Below are 17,477 nucleotides of genomic sequence, written 5' to 3' on the forward strand. Positions count from 1 at the left end.
TATTTTGTGTCCGAGAGAAATCGATCGATGCAAAACCATGACCCCCCCCCCCCGCCCCGATCCGTGATTCCAAATAAGTGACAGTTCGATCTGCTGGTTTTTTAGTTGTATGCCCATTTGGCGTTCTATACCTTGCACACACACACGCACACACACAGTGCCATGCACGTCAACGACACACGAGGTTGACGCAGCATATGTCATTGGTACCCGGAGACCATTCCTGGTACATAATCTTAATCGGACTAGTGGGGAACCACTGTTTCGATTACAACCTTGTGCTCAAACTTCATAAATTCTGTATTTTTCTTCCTTGCTCAGGCAAGATGATATCCGCAGCGCAATTGCTCGATGAGTTGATGGGCAAAAATCGTGATATTTTGCCCTCAGAAAGATCAAAAGAAATAAGATGGGACCACCCCTCGGTGAGTAGAATGTTTCGGAACTAAAGGGGATGAAATTAAACGATAAATGATATGTAATTCAAGTAGTTTTTTGATTTACTAAAAACCATGTATTTGTAAACGTCAGACTCCCTCGTCCCGTGAAAATGATCAGCGGAAAGAGAGCGCCCTCAACGTGTTCATCGGGTGGTCTTTTTGTATAAATATAAATAAAAATTTAAGAAATTATTTAGCTATTGATAAGGTTAATCGCGATTAGCAAAATATCAAGAGAGGGCGCTGTTGAACCCACACAAAGGTATAGGCGTTGCGTGCGTGAGTCGTAGAAACTGCATAGACACCGCCCCATATTCCTTCCCACAATGCATTGCGTTTCTGAATCGCGATAAACCTTATGTGGAAATGAAAATTAGGCTGTGTACGAAATGGCTGCTCTATCTACAGCTACAGCTGCTGGATCATGGTGTCACTGAGTGTCAGTGCAGCGTCACTGTCGTCAGTGTCATGCGTTGGATGTCCTCTGCTGCTGATGAAAAGATATAATTATGACAGAAGCCGTAGCGTCATGAGCAGAGCCAGCCGTAGGCTTTAAGCCTACGGCTGGCTACGCTCATGATAGTATACACATAATGAATGTTTATGAGTGCAATGGTGCGAATATGTTCATGAGTTGAAAGATGGAATGTTCTATTCAACGAGGCGGAGCCGAGTTGAATGGAACATTCCAGCTTTCAACGAATGAACATATTCGCACCATTGCACGAATGAAAAACATTCATTATTTGTTTTATATAACATCCAAGTAGAACTTTGTCATTTTGATTGAAAGAAACAACTTTCAAAACAAACAATTTCAACTGTAGAAGCCGAATGCTAGTAATTTTACTATGCCTTCGTCTTGCAGTAACACCTGCGCTGCGTTACCAAAGACACGCGCACGCAGTGATGTTTTTACTCAGCTTTTTCGTTCCATCCGAAAAGTACCATTGCACGCTGGCAGCGTGCCAGCGTGCAATGGTACTTTTCGGATGGAACGAAAAAGCACGGCGAGTGACTCAGCGTGCAATCGTACTTTTATTTGCTATCACGTGACGGACAATCCTCCAATCAAATGGCAAGGATCTGCTTGGGTGTTAATATAATAATTTATATTTTAGCTGCCAGATTGTATACAATTGTAATAGTAATACAGCCTCGGGATCAGAGTCAAGTGTGTACAGTATCCTTTAACGTCGACTAGCACAGATTGACCCGTAGTTCATGTAGTTATCTTAACCCGCCATCACAGGGGTCAATATTCATTATAAATTAATAATAATAAGGCCAAACAAAACAAATGTTGTGTTTACGGTAACGGCCCGAAAAAATTTCAGGTAGGTAGGTAGGAAAATAATTTTATTTTGTAATTTTATTTTTATTTTTAAGTTCTTGAATTTTGAGTTATTTGTTAATATTTTAAACCCGTTACCATTATACTACAGCCCTGATACTTCGGCTTTTAAGGGGCACGGCAGTTTTGCCTTGACTTTTTGTAAACAATTAGGGCACCAAGGCAATTTTCAAAAATTTGGAAGGGCATCACGGCAATCATAAAAAAGTTGCGAAGGGCACGACGGCAATTTAAAAAAAAACCTCTGAGTTGCCTGCAAAAAATAGTTCTTCCAATTTTTCCATTTTCTAACTGTTACCCAATGAAAATCGAAAGCATTCATCTAACTCAACAAAATAAACTACTTACAATACACAATAAATAATTTTTGTTCATACGTAATCCTACTATTGGTCATGCACGTTGTGTAGTTTTTCGTAGAGACGCTAAAATTCCCACGTAACTGCTCCATTTTGACACGATGTTGACAGAATAAATGCATGCAGTGCGCGACGACTATGCTGTACATGATGGTACATCACATGTACCAAGCATGGGGAAAACCACTATCCCAGCATGCACAGACACGTCGAGTCTTCGTCTCAAGGCGTTTAGCGTTGGTTCGCGTAATTTTACCACTAGAGGGCGTTTAATCTCACGCTATCGCTCTGTTCCGAAACGCCCTCTAGCGTTCGATGTTTCGAGTATTTTTTTGTCGAACGCAAAGAACAACGACTAACGGGGCCTGAAATCTGCTGTTGTGCCTTACGTGCGTGAAATTGGGGTATAAAAATGTACACAGACATCGGGACTTTTTGGCTTATTTTCGAACTTGGGCAACGTTGAAAATAATTTTTTTTCGGGAGGAAGGGCACGGCGGCAGTGATGAAAAAAGGGCACGGCAATCATTGCCGTGAAAAATTGGGTTTTTGAAGGGCATTGCGGCAATCGGTAGGGGCAACGATGGCAATTGCCGTCGTTGCCGTTGTGGGTGAAGTATCAGGGCTGATACTAAACCTTGTTCGACTCATCAAGTTTAAATAAACCCTCATGTTGGAAAGTGGTAAAATATAAAAGTTTATAAGTTGTCATTTTAAATTTTACCAACTCACAAAATATTTAGAAAAATGTTTTGAGGTCGGCAATTCGGCCGCAAAAAATTCAGGTCGGTCGGGTTACCGTAAACACAACATTTATTTTGTTTGGCCTAATAATAATAATAATGCATTAATAATGCGCCATCTATCTTAATGCGCCATCTATCTAGTGTACAAGACCCTACTCCAAAGTCCAAGGCGCAGAACAAAAAACAATACATATATACAACAAAAAAGAAATAAATAGAATACAATAAAAAATTATACAGTGAATAATCGACTATCAAGACATGTAACGAGCTAAGTGTAGTAGTGGAAGAGAACTACAGCATCTGATGTTATTAGGTTTAAGCGTTCCAAGGTGTAGGAGCACAAGAGGAAAAGGCACGATCGCCATACGATGAGGAAGTTCTAGGAATGCTAAATAGTTAGAAGGGACTTTGCAAAAGAACGAAGAGTGCGGGAGGGGGCGTAAGGTACAAGAAGATTTGCAATGTAAGATGGAGTTAAGCCAATCTGAGATTTAAATGCAATAAGTAAAATTTTGAATTGAATTTGTTGAATTGCTACTGTACCTAGCCAGCATGCATGCAGCGAGTTGACAAATTTAATTACTTCAACAAATTCAGTTCTCTTTTCTGATGCTTTCACAAACAGAATTAATAAATGAAAACTAAATGAATACAAAATCTGTCTTAGTTGATTTACTCTTCTAAATAAATTGTTTTTCTTTTAGGTGTGCAAGAACTTTCTATGTGGCTTTTGCCCCCATGAGCTTTTCACCAACACAAGGTCTGATCTTGGTAAGTGTTGTAAACAGGGTTTTGGCCACGGTGGGCAGTGTCGGGCGGACGGGCCTGCCCAGAACAAAAAGATTTCACCCAGCACTCTGAGCAAAATTCACTGTGCTGCCCAGCACAGATTTCCTTCAGATGGCACTTAAAGACACTGCACACTATTGGTAATTGTCAAATTGTCTACTCACTTGGTGTATCTCAATATATGCATAAAATAACAAACCTGTGAAAATTTGAGCTCAATTGGTCGTCGAAGTTGCGAGATAATAATGGAGAAAAAAAACACCCTTGTCACACGAAGTTGTGTGCATTTAGATGGTTGATTTTGAGACCTCAAATTCTAAATCTGACGTCTCAAAATCAAATTTGTGGAAAATTACTTCTTTCACGAAAACTATGTCACTTCAGAGGGAGCCGTTTCTCACAATGTTTTATACCATCAACCTTTCCCATGACTCGTTACCAAGTAAGGTTTCATGCTAATAATTATTTTGAGTAATTACCAATAGTGTCCACTGCCTTTAAGCAACGATGGCACAATAACTAAACATGAGTAATTTTGTTGAACCGCTCGCCCTTGGTGAACTAAATTGTATTTAGAGCCAACCACTAAAATTGTTCTAGCTACAACACCGGTGGTTGTAAACTCTGAGTCTGATACTTGTTACTTTTCAAGCAGGTGACACTATATATAGCTATTAATAGCTTGTCGTTTCACTAGTCTCCAGCTTTTGCAGTAGACTTCCAGCTTTTTCACTAGGCTTCCAGCTTGTTCACTAGGCTTCCAGCTTTTTCACAAGACTTCCATTTTTTCACAAGACTTCCAGCTTTTTCACTAGACTTCCAGCTTGTTCTGTTCATGGAGGAAGTTCTTCCTCCATGTTCTGTTCTAGGCTCCCGGCTTTTTCACTAGACTTCCAGTTTTTTTTTACTAGACTTCCAGCTTTATTACTAGACTTCCAGCTTTTTCACTAGACTTTCAGCTTGTTCTTTCTCTAGGCTCCCGGCTTTTTCACTAGACTTCCAGCTTTTTCACTAGACTTCCAGCTTTTTCACAAGACTTCGATTTTTTTCATTAGACTTCCAGCTTTTTCACTAGACTTCCAGCCTGTTCTGTTCTAGGCTCCCGGCTTTTTCACTAGACTTCCAGTTTTTTTCACCAGACTTCCAGCTTTTTCATTAGTCTGTATTTCATATTAAATAAGGGATGCTTCTCGTTTCCAAAACTGAACTAGCCAACTGGACCAATTGGAGTAAATGTTCCTCTGAGGTTTTAACTAGGAAGTGGCCAGCATACCACTAGATAGGGAGAACGCAGCCAAAGGAAGCTTTTAGATTAATTGTTTGTTATCTTTATTTTATTTCTGTAGGTCCTTGTGATAAACAGCATGATGAATCCTTGAGAAGAATGTAAGTTGTGTTTTCAAACTTGGGTGAGAAAGTCAATGTTTTCATACTGAAACAAACTTGGGCGTATACCTTCATTGTGTATTCCACTAGATTCCACAAAGCTGCCCTTACATGTGCAACAATAACGCGCTTTCTGCAAACTGTAGATGTTTTTCACATGAGAAGTACAAAATTACCACTGTGAAATAAATCAAGTCCCATACTCACTGACAGGGTAAAATTTGAATAGTTTTGGGTTGAACAGAAAAATTTACGGGACCCAAACTTTGAGCCTGCTACCTTAGATAGTTTTGTTGACATGCCAAGTATGAAATCAAGAATAAAGAAATCATCACAATCACTGTAAAACAGAGGGTTTGTGTGTTCTTTATGTTTTCAATAGTTTTGTCAAACAAATTTAACTCATAGATGACATTTTCTTCTGTCAACTTTTTCAAACAACTAAGCACAGTGTAGCCCAAGTAAATATTTGAAGAATTGTTCTTGCTTTGCCAACATGAATAAAAACCTTCTTTAAACATCTTTTCAAACCTGTACATTTTGAAAAGAATATCAGCTGAAAAAAGACATGTTTTTTATGATAAAAAAAAAAATGGAGTCGGGGGGGTTTTGAACGGTCGGGCAGGGACAATCAACAATTTTTTTTTATGTGGCCTTATGTTGGTGGTCTCCCTGTTTTGGTAATATCTTTGTTTGCGGGTGCTTGTGATAAATATAAATAAAATATTTGTTCAATAATCACAGAATCCCCAATTAAGCTGTGGAAGTTTTACCAAATGTTGTGATCCTGTAAACAGTAATAATAAATTTTAAAAAATGATTTTTTTTTTTGTCAGGGAAAGATTTTGCACATTTATAAAAAAAAGTGATCATTTCAATTGCCAAATTTTTTTCAATTGAAAACTAAAAGCAAACTGTTTCCCAGTCCAAAAGCCAATCGCTGTAACACTATTAAGAGAAGGGAAAATGACCACTTGTGTGTTTCTTCCCGAAGGTTCAATGATGCTAGTGAGCGTGAGAGGTCCCGTTATGAAGATGACTTCTTGGCGTACTTGCAGCAAGTTGTTTCCGAAGTAGATCGCCGTATCCGCAAGGGCCACTCTAGACTGTCACTCAGTAATGCGCAACAACATGTAAGGAAGAAGAAATTTCTCCACAAGATTAAAATCACTGACCTCGGGCCTGAGGTCTTGGCCTGATGTCATAGAGCCTACTCAAGCACAAAAAGTAGCCAAGCACAATGTTGCTTTACCACAAAAAGGTTACCAGCCAAACTACCACATCACATATTCAATTTGTGGCTGGTATGCTGCTCATTTCTGCTTACTAGAAAAATTTTCAGCCATATTGTCCGCTTAAGCAGCTCTATGAAATTTGGCCCTGGTGTCAACTTTCAATGCCAATTGTAGAAAAAGTTTGGCATGCAATAGAGATATCTGGCTCACTCGTACCCCTTTTCATTTGGTTTTTGTTTCAATTCTTTTTGACAATACTTAGCAGTTGAGTGCACCCAACCAATACAAGAATGAGGAGCAGATCCGAATGTTAACGGAGCGCATCAACACCCTGGTGGAAAAGGCAGAGGAACTTGGATGCAACGGGGAGGTGGAGGAAGCTCAGGGGACGATGAAGCTGTGCGATCAGCTCAAAGAGGAGAGGGAGACCCTTCAAGAGGTCAGTTGCACAATTAAACGACAAACTAATTTATTGCCTAACATCACAAGGTGTATGGGATTTGAAGCATTACATGGTGAGATATCAATATATATTTGGTTTGCGGTAACACCACGTGTGTATCTACTTGCCAGGTAGAGTTTGTTCTTTAGAGAACTGTCTTCCTATAAATTCTACTACCACGGAGTAGATTTTTAAGTACTATGTGGGTGGAAGATAGAAAATCGGTTGGGACTATTGCTTTAGCTTATAGAGGATTTTTACTAACTTCACTGCCATGGAGTGAGTTCTATACTGCCACTTCAAGGTGATGGCTAGACTTAACCTGTTTGGGCGATCAACCCAAATCAACTGCCATCAGGGGCATGTTGCAAAATTAACTGCCAACCAGGGGCAAGTTGCCACAAACTGCTGGGACTGAAAACAGGGTTACCCCCTCTGGCTAACACTATGGGTGCCATGTTAGACAAGACTGGTATCTTCCGTAATTCATGATATTTATCTCCTTGTAATGCTTGAACCTACAGAATGCTGCCTTGGCCCTGGATGCCGTGCTCTCCCAGGAGAAGCAGATGGAAGTCTGCGAGGTGTGCGGAGCTTTCCTCATTGTCGGCGATGCCCAGTCTAGAGTGGACGATCACCTGATGGGAAAGCAACACATGGGTTATGCCAAGATTAAGGCTACTGTGGAGGAACTCAAAGTGAGTAGATTCCTATTGGTGGATCAATCAATTAATCAGTGGATCAGTCAGTGGATCCGTCAATTAATTAGTGAATCAATTGAAACATGCTTAGTTGAAAAAGTCAACCATCTGTTTTCAATTGCAGTCCAAACGTATGCAGCCAATCATCGAACGTGAGGAACAACGTCGCAAAGAGCAAGAAGAGCGCGATAAAAAACTGGAAGAAGAGCGGGAGGAGCGCCGCAAGAAACGGGAAGAACGCGAGAAAGAGCGCGAGAAGGAAGTAGAAGAAAGGCGCGTCAAGAGAGAGAAGGAACGCGAGAAAGAACGAGAGAAAGAAAAGGAACGGCAGAAGTCGAGGGACAAGAGACGGAGCAGGTCCCGAAGTCGGGATAGACGGCGGCGATCAAGGAGTCGCGATAAGAGACGGAGCCGTAGTCGTGACAAACGAAGGAGCTCAAGCCGAGACAGACGACGAAGCCGCAGCCGGGACAAACGACGTAGTAGAAGTCGGGATCGACGACGAAGCCACAGTCGCAAACGAAGCAGAAGTAGGAGCCGCAGCAGACATAACAGGTACGGTTGTCTGCGGAATTTGTCACTTCTCAAAGTCAATCATGACTTTTTTGAAGCAATCAGCTGTCAGATTTTGAGTTTTAACTGTTTACTGTTTATAAAAGTTATCCTGAGAAAATAAAATAAGCTGTTGCAAACAACTTGCCAACCAAAAGGGCCGATGGTATAAATGCAAAAAATAGTCAATGGCCTTAGGTTAATGACCCTAGCAGAGTCTTTCTCGGAGGCTAAATGAACAGGAAACTCGGTATAATATAAGCAGTGAAGAGTAAAAGTAAAATTAAGTAAAGGTTATCCTGATATTGGCTATTATTTAACAGCTTAATTCAAAACCCCGGTTTAAAAGTTATGTATCGTGGTACTGACATTAAAGCACTTGCAATTTAAATGCCAACAAGCTTTGCTCAAGATGCACTCGGTACTTCTGCTTTCTTGTTCTGTTATCCAACAAGGTTCTCAAGTTTTGTAGAACAGATTTTTGTATTGAATTTCTCTTGAAAACAGACGAAAAAGTCAAGATAGAAGTCGAGACCGACGCCGTCGATCAAGATCCCACAGTCGTGACCGAAAACGACGCTCACGATCTCGCAGCAGGTCACGTACCCGACGGCGCTCACGCTCCAGGTCCCGCACATCACGTTCAAAGCGCAGTCGTTCTGGCTCCAGAAGCCGTAGCTCCAAGCATCGCCGGGAGTCTGAGAGTAGAGAGAGCAAGAGACGAAGCCAAGAAAAAGAAACCAATAATAGGGACGACGATCTGGAGATGCGCAAAGATGACGACGATGAGGGAAAGATAGGAAATGATAAGGAGGGAGATTCTGAGACGACGATAGAAAGCAGTCATGAAGAGAGGAAGAAAGAAAGACGTGACAGTAGTGGCGATAGAAGTGGCGACCATCATGAGAACCAACAAAAAAGATCTCGCAGCAGAGGCGATGACCTTGAAGACGATGACGAGACTCCAAAGAAATCTAAAGCGGGTAAGATTTTTTGTCTTCGCGTTGAATCCTCAATTCTGATTTGTCAACAAGTCATTGCAATAAGTGTGAAATTAGCGTAAATTGTGGGGCCAATGTCACATCCTGTTCTTTGGTCTGCATTTTGCGGGTTGTTAAAAGCAGCGCTTCAACTTTGCTTAATTATAATTATCACACTTGCACTTGTGGAATCGGGAAAAATATAGCGTGTCTGCTTCCCATACCGATAATTCTACAAAAATGCGTGGCCTCTATTATAAGGGTTAATCTGAAGCTCTGCCTTGTTGATGGTTACTAGCAAATCAGAAGAGGGGCTTGAATATATTAGATGTAAAATTTTACCAGGGTTTTAGTTGAATAACATTTGCATCTGGGATGAAGAATATTATTTTGTTTTTACCCTGGCGCAAGGTTGTTAAGATAGTAACAGGAGAGCTGGGTAACAGGCAGGCTTGTTTTCTCAAAACATTTGCTTTAAAGGCAGTGGACACTATTGGTAATTACTCAAAATTATTCTTAGCATAAAACTTTTCTTGGTGAGGAGTAATGGGAGAGGTTGGTAGTATAAAACATTGTGAGAAACAGTTCCCTCTGAAGTAAGTATTTTTCGAGAAAGAAGTAACTTTCCACGAATTTAATTTCAAGATTTAGAATTTGAGGTCTCAAAATCATGCATCTGAAAGCAGACAACTTCGTGTGACAAAGGTGTTTTTTTTTCTTTCACTATAATCTCGCAACTTCAACGACTGATTGAGCATAAATTTTCACAGGTTTATTATTTTATGCATATGTTGAGATACACCAACTGTGAAGACTAGTCGTTGACAATTACCAATAGTATCCACTGCCTTTAAAGAAACTGCACGTATATTTCCCACCGATGGATTCTTATCGGTAGGACTCTCCAAACACAGTGCAGTCTTTCTTTCTCCTAACAATGGCTCTTAATTGCATCAAGTTTAACTTATTTTCCACCAGACACTTATTTTTGTTAGTGTCTCTCCCTTTTTCCCATCTTAGAGTTGTACTCTGACGATGAAGAGAATGACGTTGAATCAAAGAGGAAGAGCAGCACACCCCGGTCAGGCGGCAGACGCACCCCCGAGAAGAGCGACGTTGGAGACCTCCATAAATCTGAAGGTGACACTTACTCTGATAACTGATCCACAGTTAGATGGGTGAGTGTTTTCTTTTTTTATTTCCTCCCTCAAAAATAAATCAGAATCTCTTGCTTTTTTTTTTGAAAGTTTTTTACTAATGTCATCAACCCCACAGTGTATGCCCCGCCCCTTCCCCGTTTCCCTCCTTTCCTGTTCCTGTCCTACACATAAACTGTTCAAGGTCTCTGCCTTTTCTCTCTCTCTCTCTCGCGTCATGTTCGTTTTTGTGTCCTGTGTTCGTTTCTGAACTAAGTTCTCCCTTTTCTTTTCATGACATCAATACCTGCAGAAATCAACATCTTAGTCACCCTCTAATCCCTAAAAAATTACACTGAACGGCCGAGCACAAAACCAGTGTGGAATTCACCTCAATTTGAAAAAGTAATGTCGGGTTTCTGTATTCAAACACATTTTTTTCTGACTGGGCCTGCAGTCCAAATTTCTTGTGGAATATTTTTGTTGGCGATAATTTTCCGAAGGCTGGTAAATACAGTAGTGACTTACAGTTGTCACACTATAGATCTTAACTCGGTTTTTAGTTTTCAAATTGTCACCAGACGTACACAGTGTATTTGAGCTTCAAAGAATTACAATATAAGAGAATCACCAAATTTGGGTTAGAAGATGGTCAATGGGAAAATCATTGGCTTTCAATGCACAATGTGTCAGTTTCTACTCAAAAATCATCATTTGCTACTCAATATTACGTGTGCACAAAATTTTTTCAGCAAAAATATTTTGCTGTGCAAAAGTGCTGGATGAAATTGTTCCCTGGCTTTGCATGAAGATACACTGAGCAGCTGGTTTGTGCAGGTATTGGTTTTCAACAGTCAGTAGGTATGTACTGTCTGATCTAGCAACTCTAATGTAATCCCTATTCCTGTATACTGGGATCGACCAGGCTATTAGAACAATCCTCAACCTATAACCCACAGCACGTTGCAGTGGATCCCCACTCCCATTTGCTCTGGTGTTCTGTGGTGACCTTTGGCAATCTGACAGAATGTGTTGTTGCAGTAGAATGTATAATCACTACAGAACAAACAAAAAAAGAAGGATATTGACTGATTCTTCACAGTTTAAAATCCAGCCTTCGAGAAAGACTTTACTAGGGTTGAAACAGAAGGCCATTTTTTGAATTAAAATCCAGTCAGACAAATTTCATAGCACTGTTTGCTAAGATTCCTGGACAGTACGAACCCCTGGCTATCTTCAATCTGTCTATCAAATCCCCCTCCCCCTCACTCCTCATCCACATCATCCTCTCACCCCGTTTGTAGCCCCGCCCCTCCTTTCTTGACTTTGTTTTTCTCGTAGCAGCGAATGAAAGTAAGTAAATGTTTGTCGAAGTGGAAAGGTTTCTTTGCGGACGGACACATCTCAACGACCCTAGCTCGTCACTGACAGGCGCTCATCGTTGTTGGAGACACCCCTAGGTATCTGTTTAAGCAAAAGATCACAAGAGATAATAAAATTTCAGTTTTAACAATCTAAAGAATGCAAGAAACTTAACTTATTTGAAGAACTTTAAGTCATTGAAAAAAAAATCTTTATAGTGAGTTCACGAGTCCATGTTTAACTGTGACTTAAAACATTAAAACTGCATTCAATTGATTTCTGAACCTTTTAAACAACGCTTTATTATTTATACAATAAAAATACATTCTGTACCCTCAAAGAATAATTTCATTTTGTGTGTTTAACAATAAAAAGTTTGTAAAATACACATTATAATTAACAAGATTCATTTCTTTGACGTAACCAAAACAGACAAAAAATAAAAATAATAACTTTGAATTGGAACGAATAACATGGAACATTAATAAAAAATGCCAATTTGAATCATAGAAAATAAAAAGAGACATAACACCTTTAAAGATTATATGCAAAGTAAATGTTGATCTCACAAGTATGGTGTTTATAGTGTGCAATGATATGTGTATTCTCTGCCTTAAACATGATGTTATTACCAATGGTTTAATTTGACGACGCTGGAAGGGCACGAATTACATCCCCCGTGTACCCACCCCCAGCCAGACCACTGGGTTAAACACCCCCCTTGTTGGAGAGCCTTAAAGCAACAAGGGGGCAAGGAATCGCTAATGTTTCGCAGGGGGACACACTCACACACACTACGGATGATGTTTGTTGAGAATTGCTGTCATGTAAAACAGGTATTCCACAAGGTACCCCCCTACTACTACTACATAATATGTTACCGTTTTATAATAGGAGTGGCTACCTGTAAAGAGTTGCCGCTTTTATTTATATTTTTCAAGGTGCATGTTTGTTTACTTTTTGTTGTTTCTATGAAGTAATGTCTATAAGGTGCAGTCAAACCTGAGTTGTGTTCACACCGGTTTTTTGTTTATGCCTGGAAAAGAAATACTCTGAAAGTTTGATTTCTTATTAACCCTTGGGTGACCAAGCGACTTGTACCAAATGCCTGTAGTGGCATCTAATGCCAGCAAGATTTGACCAATTGGACCAAAAAGGTCAGGGGGTAAAGGTCATGTCCTAAATTGTTTTCCACTGTTTCTCATGTTAACATACTGTACATTTAAAAAAAAAAAAAATAAAAAAAAAATGTCTGCTTACTAATTTTTTATGCAGATAATTTTAATGAAAAGAAATCAAGCTAAAAGAGAAACAGTCTGGGCATATAGTGAGGATTTACACAAAAATGAAAGGTCACTAAAAAGGTTTTTTTTAAGTGAATAATCTACATCTATAAGAATTGTTTCCACTTTTTGTATGAAACAATCTCTGCTTTCCTTCCAAGTTCTGAGGTGAATAAGTGAAGCTGCAGCAGTGATGGCGGTAAGACTACCTTGCCAACTTTTCTCGTTTCTTGAACCACGTTCACTATTTGATAGGTGTCCACAACACAGGTTTGACTGCTGGATTAGTGAGACTGGTCAAGTGAAGATTTTTGTCGAAAGACACATTAGTATAAAAGGAAACATATTTTGTGAAGATATTGAGAGAGAATTGTGTACACACAGTCTTGTTGTGTTATTGTCTTGGTCCATTTTATGAAATTCAAAGTTGCAAGGCCCGATTTTTTTCGCAAAAAATAAATTTTCAGGAAAAAAAGTTATCTGGTTGAAAATAAACAATCATGCTATTTTTGAAATGAAAAGCATGCAAGAGCTTTCATATTATATGCAACTGATAATGTATGAGATGCATATAACATGCAAAATATTTTGTACATGGCTGATGGATGTGTGATAATGTCAGGACCCGGAAAACAAATTCATTTTTAGGTATGAGTTGCGAGCAGTACCTCATATGAAAGCTTGTCAAAATAAATGAAATAAATCCACTGATGAAAGTGAATGTTAAACTGGTATGGAGAAAAAGAATTATGGGTGTCTGGTTTTGAAGCATCTTCGTTGAGATTGGTTGTCCCTCCCCTAAAAAAAGAATTTTTTTAAATCTAATTTACTTGATTAGATTAAAATAGTATCTTTTATTAGGGGAGGGTTTGGTTTTCAAGGGTTTTAAATACCTGTACACATTTGAATATGAACAAATTTATTCCAGTTATTCTTGAATGAATTATGGTGGTAAAATGATCGACATGCTTTGTTCATTAAAGCAACACGTTGCCTTGGATCGGACGAGTTGGTCTATTAAAAGCGTTTGAAACCGTTTGTTATGAAATGCATATGGTTAGAAAGATGTTTTAAAAGTAGAATATAATGATCCACACAAGTATCAATCGAAATTGCACGGTTTTCCTTTTACGTCGCGAACTATCATGTTCGGCCATTTATGGGAGTCAAAATTTTGACTCCCATAAATGGCCGACCGTGTTAGTCGACAGGGTAAAAAGAAAACCACGCAATTTCGAGGCATATTTGTGTAGATCATTGTATTCTACTTTTTTCAATATCTTTCTAATCATATACATTTCACAACAAACGGTTACAGAACGCTTTTCAAAGACCAACTCGACCGATCCAAGGCAACGTGTTCCTTTAATTCACTCCCAGTCGCGATTTAAAAAAAAGGTCATTCTTGAAAGTTGATACAATTTAAAAGGTTTAAAAGAAACGGCTAATGTTTTCCTATTAGTCTAACAGTCTGTACAATTAGTCATGTTTTGCAGCTGTTAATGAACGTTTAGTTGAAAGCTTTGATCAGTGCAGATTATCTCTGTTTTTAAAAGTATACACTTATTTTTGGAGACATTGTACATGACATATTGCATTATTTAGAGTGTATGTTGAGAGAAAGTGACTGGAGTACAGTGTATCACATTCACAAACCAAGTGGGATCCTTGGTGTTTCCACAGCACTCTCAATGTCTCATGCCTGGCCAAGTACCAAGTGGTTTTGCTATGCATGATTTGAATTCCTCAATATCAGCCAAACTAAGAAGTGGGTTTTTGGCGGATTAGAAAGGGTTTGATGTCAGAGTATACAGTGCTTACAGAGATTTCATACTCGTTTTGTTGTCAGCTTTTCAAATGTTCTGCCATTCTGATGCTTGTTTTTCCCCATTTTTGTTTGTTTTGGGAAACCCAAATTATCCTATACAGCCCTGTCCAGTGAAGCAAGATGTATATGATGAGAGAAAGACAACAGTGATGCAAGATTAAGATGATGATGTTTGCAGAGGAGTAACATCTCACCCAGACTCGAGCTGACAGGGCCACCTAACAGCTGATGATGTACTCTAGTAGGTTTATCAAACTTCCAAATGGTAGATACTGTAGATTTTGTTGGTTTATTTTCTTGGACACTGGGCTGCATATAGGCCTTACATCAACAAGAAATTTCTTTTGGTTCATTTGCTGAAGGAAAAAAGTCATAACGTGTTTAAAAGAAACTTATGACAAGATGAATTGCTCTTCCTTTTTTTTGCTAGAAAGTATATATACATTTAGTGTTGTGTTTTTTTGTTATAAAAGAGCACCCACATGTTAAAGATTTAAGATTTTGTCAGCATAAGAAGCTGCGCTTCTGAAATTAGGGTTCCGGCCAGTTCCAGGAAGGTCAGCTGAATCTTCACATTATTTTAAGAAGTTTACTTATGTTAAAGAAGATTGTAAGACACTTATAATCCATGTATATATTATGTAGCCTGTGTTTCTTTGTTTACTCTTTCTTAGTCCACTAATTGCGTCCATTACCACCCCAGTTGTAGGCTTCATTTAGGTGTGACTTCCTTTTTAGACCAGGTCCCAAAGAAGCTCGGTGTTCGGTTCAGAATTCCCTGGTTGTGTCTTGAAGTTGCGGCGGTCACTGAAGCATAATAAGAGATATTATCTCTTATTATGAGGCTTGTGGTTTCCAGCCCTGGGGTCACACAAAGGACAGCTTAATCCCTTCTCCTGTGGGACAATTTGAACTTCTCGTCGGTTTAGAATACATGGTAAAGACCCATCTAGCAACCAAGCTTGAAAAAAGGGGTTTCTAAAAGGATGTCACGCTTTACATTTATCAAGCAGTTGTAGACCTTAACCTGTGATTCAACTTGTAAAAGTTCTTGCTTTCAGCCGTTCTGTGGATTTCTCCCATACAGAGAACACATTCTTTGCCTGAAAATGGGCAGCATACATCCAGGGTGTACAGTTTAGTCTTTACATGAACATTCTAAGGTATGTGGTTTAGTTAGGTGTTGGTTGCTATAAATTGAAACCCTCCTGGATGACGTCATCAACCTGAGCGACACTGTACGAGGTGGGTGCATTTTTGTATTTTGTATGTAACTTGGGCAAGTTGTTAAAATGTGCAAATTGATTTTCAACCGGTTTGATTTTTAACATTTTGTTTCTAAGGGTTTATATTTTGTACCACAGTGTAAATTCGGATGGATGTATACCAGTATAATTATTACAATCTGAGGTTTTTTTTCTATTTTCATTTTCATCAACTTGTAATTCTTTTAGTTTTATATGAAAATCAACTGGGTCTGGGAAAACAGTTGCTTCTACGATCTACTATCATTTTTTTCTGACCTTTATTTGTTGTGTATATTATTATTAACTATTGTTTTATAAGATCAGACAAAACAATTAGAGTAAGAATGTTATGCCCCTGTTGTACATTTTGCTCAAAAAACTTTCAATCCGGTAGATGATTGAAAATTGAAAAGGTGGGCCAATGATGTGTTGGGAGTTGTGGGGATATCAGGTTTATGGATATTCTTGCAATAGGCAAACTTTTCATCACATGATACGAAACCCTCGGTTGTTTTCATACAAAAACACCTGTAGATCTCTGTAGACCATGTCAGTTGAGTAGGGCGCTCTTGGCTAGAGGTGAAAAGGAGTTTTTTCACTGGCCAATCATGTGCGCTGCACAAACATATGCGTTTTGCCTTGTTTCATCATCATTTTTACCTCTAAAGATAGCGGCATGATGACATCAATTCATAAAGTTCGTTTGTAGTGATTTACTTTTAGTGTTTAGGCAATAAAGAAGCAGCTTGTGAGACTGAATATAATTCAAATAGGAAAGCCTAAAAACATGACATTTTTTTCTGGTAAAAAGTGGCAGAAGATGCAGAGATTGTAAAAACCAAACTTAAACTTATATCCTCTCCACATATAACTTCAGATCAAGTTTCATCTCCTGACTAGGAGGGTGTTCTAATCCATTGTTCAGATTTATTTCTATTTTTTGTATGCGATGGTTGAAATGAGTTTTCTATTCTTACCAATGTTTGTGTCCTATTCCTTTATAGAACTTGACCCGCCCTCCATTTTGTTTAAAAGACTTATAACAGTGTATTTGGATAACATAATCTTGTTATTACGCTACCTTAGGAAGTATACAGTTAAATAAAGTAAAGTATAAGTTTTTCCTAGCACAGATACATCAATCATCATCAGATTTAAGGCGCATAGATACCCAGTGTTTATTAAGGATCATTGTAATGTATGTTTATATTTGCAGTTCACACTTGATCTGGATGTACACAATAACTACTCTACATGAATTCCCAAAGTTTTCATTTGTAGATGAAATTGTAAACTTGTATCACAAAAACACTCATAGCTAGCTCCACTCAAATAATTACACCAGCAAGAACATGTTAAACTTTTATGGGAAGAGTCTGTTTTGTGGTTGAAATAGTTTTCAATAAAAAATTAAAAGTTTTTCAAATGGAAAAAAAAGTTAACCGAGTGTTTATTTCAAGTTTTTGTTGTTGTTTGTCTACTAAGGATTGTATGAATAGTCTGGGTTTTTTCTTGAGATGAGATATTTTCTTTCACGGTAAAAACCGCCCGATAAGCCCACCGGTAGGCCTACAGTCTTCCAGGCCCGTTAGCTGTCCATACAGTGCCAGTATGGAGCTGAATGGTTTAAAGTT

The 17,477-nt window shown here is 38.8% G+C and overlaps 1 protein-coding gene across 3 annotated transcripts; it reads left to right on the top strand.

Annotated features, from left to right (window-relative positions):
• The first annotated feature begins 296 nt into the window (after window positions 1-296).
• On the top strand, window positions 297-16,311 carry LOC117292214 (luc7-like protein 3). Of its 3 annotated transcripts, XR_004519274.1 has the most exons (11): window positions 297-425; window positions 3,607-3,673; window positions 5,038-5,077; window positions 6,072-6,210; window positions 6,575-6,751; window positions 7,279-7,452; window positions 7,580-8,010; window positions 8,515-8,990; window positions 10,008-10,165; window positions 14,698-14,837; window positions 15,684-16,311. XR_004519274.1 is itself a non-coding variant. In XM_033774178.1 (10 exons), the coding sequence occupies exons 1-9, from the start codon at window positions 327-329 to the stop codon at window positions 10,148-10,150; spliced, it is 1,746 nt and encodes a 581-aa protein (XP_033630069.1). In that variant the 5' UTR covers window positions 297-326; the 3' UTR covers window positions 10,151-10,165; window positions 14,698-16,311. The 3 variants fall into 3 exon arrangements, 2 of the variants coding, with proteins under 2 accessions (XP_033630069.1, XP_033630070.1); XM_033774178.1 differs by having other exon boundaries at window positions 14,698-16,311; XM_033774179.1 differs by having other exon boundaries at window positions 6,578-6,751; window positions 14,698-16,311.
• The last annotated feature ends 1,166 nt before the right edge of the window (window positions 16,312-17,477 follow it).

The sequence above is a fragment of the Asterias rubens genome, chromosome 7 (genome assembly GCF_902459465.1).
Source record: "Asterias rubens chromosome 7, eAstRub1.3, whole genome shotgun sequence".
Classification (NCBI taxonomy): Eukaryota; Metazoa; Echinodermata; class Asteroidea; order Forcipulatida; family Asteriidae; genus Asterias; species Asterias rubens.

What these genes read in the sequence shown, in the direction of transcription:
- LOC117292214 (XM_033774178.1), top strand. Translation starts at nt 327, where the DNA reads ATGATATCCGCAGCGCAATTGCTCGATGAGTTGATGGGCAAAAATCGT. An exon ending in TAAGATGGGACCACCCCTCG is followed by an intron (nt 426 to 3,606) that starts GTGAGTAGAATG and finishes TTTTTCTTTTAG; the next exon opens with GTGTGCAAGAACTTTCTATG. An exon ending in AGAGGGAGACCCTTCAAGAG is followed by an intron (nt 6,752 to 7,278) that starts GTCAGTTGCACA and finishes TTGAACCTACAG; the next exon opens with AATGCTGCCTTGGCCCTGGA.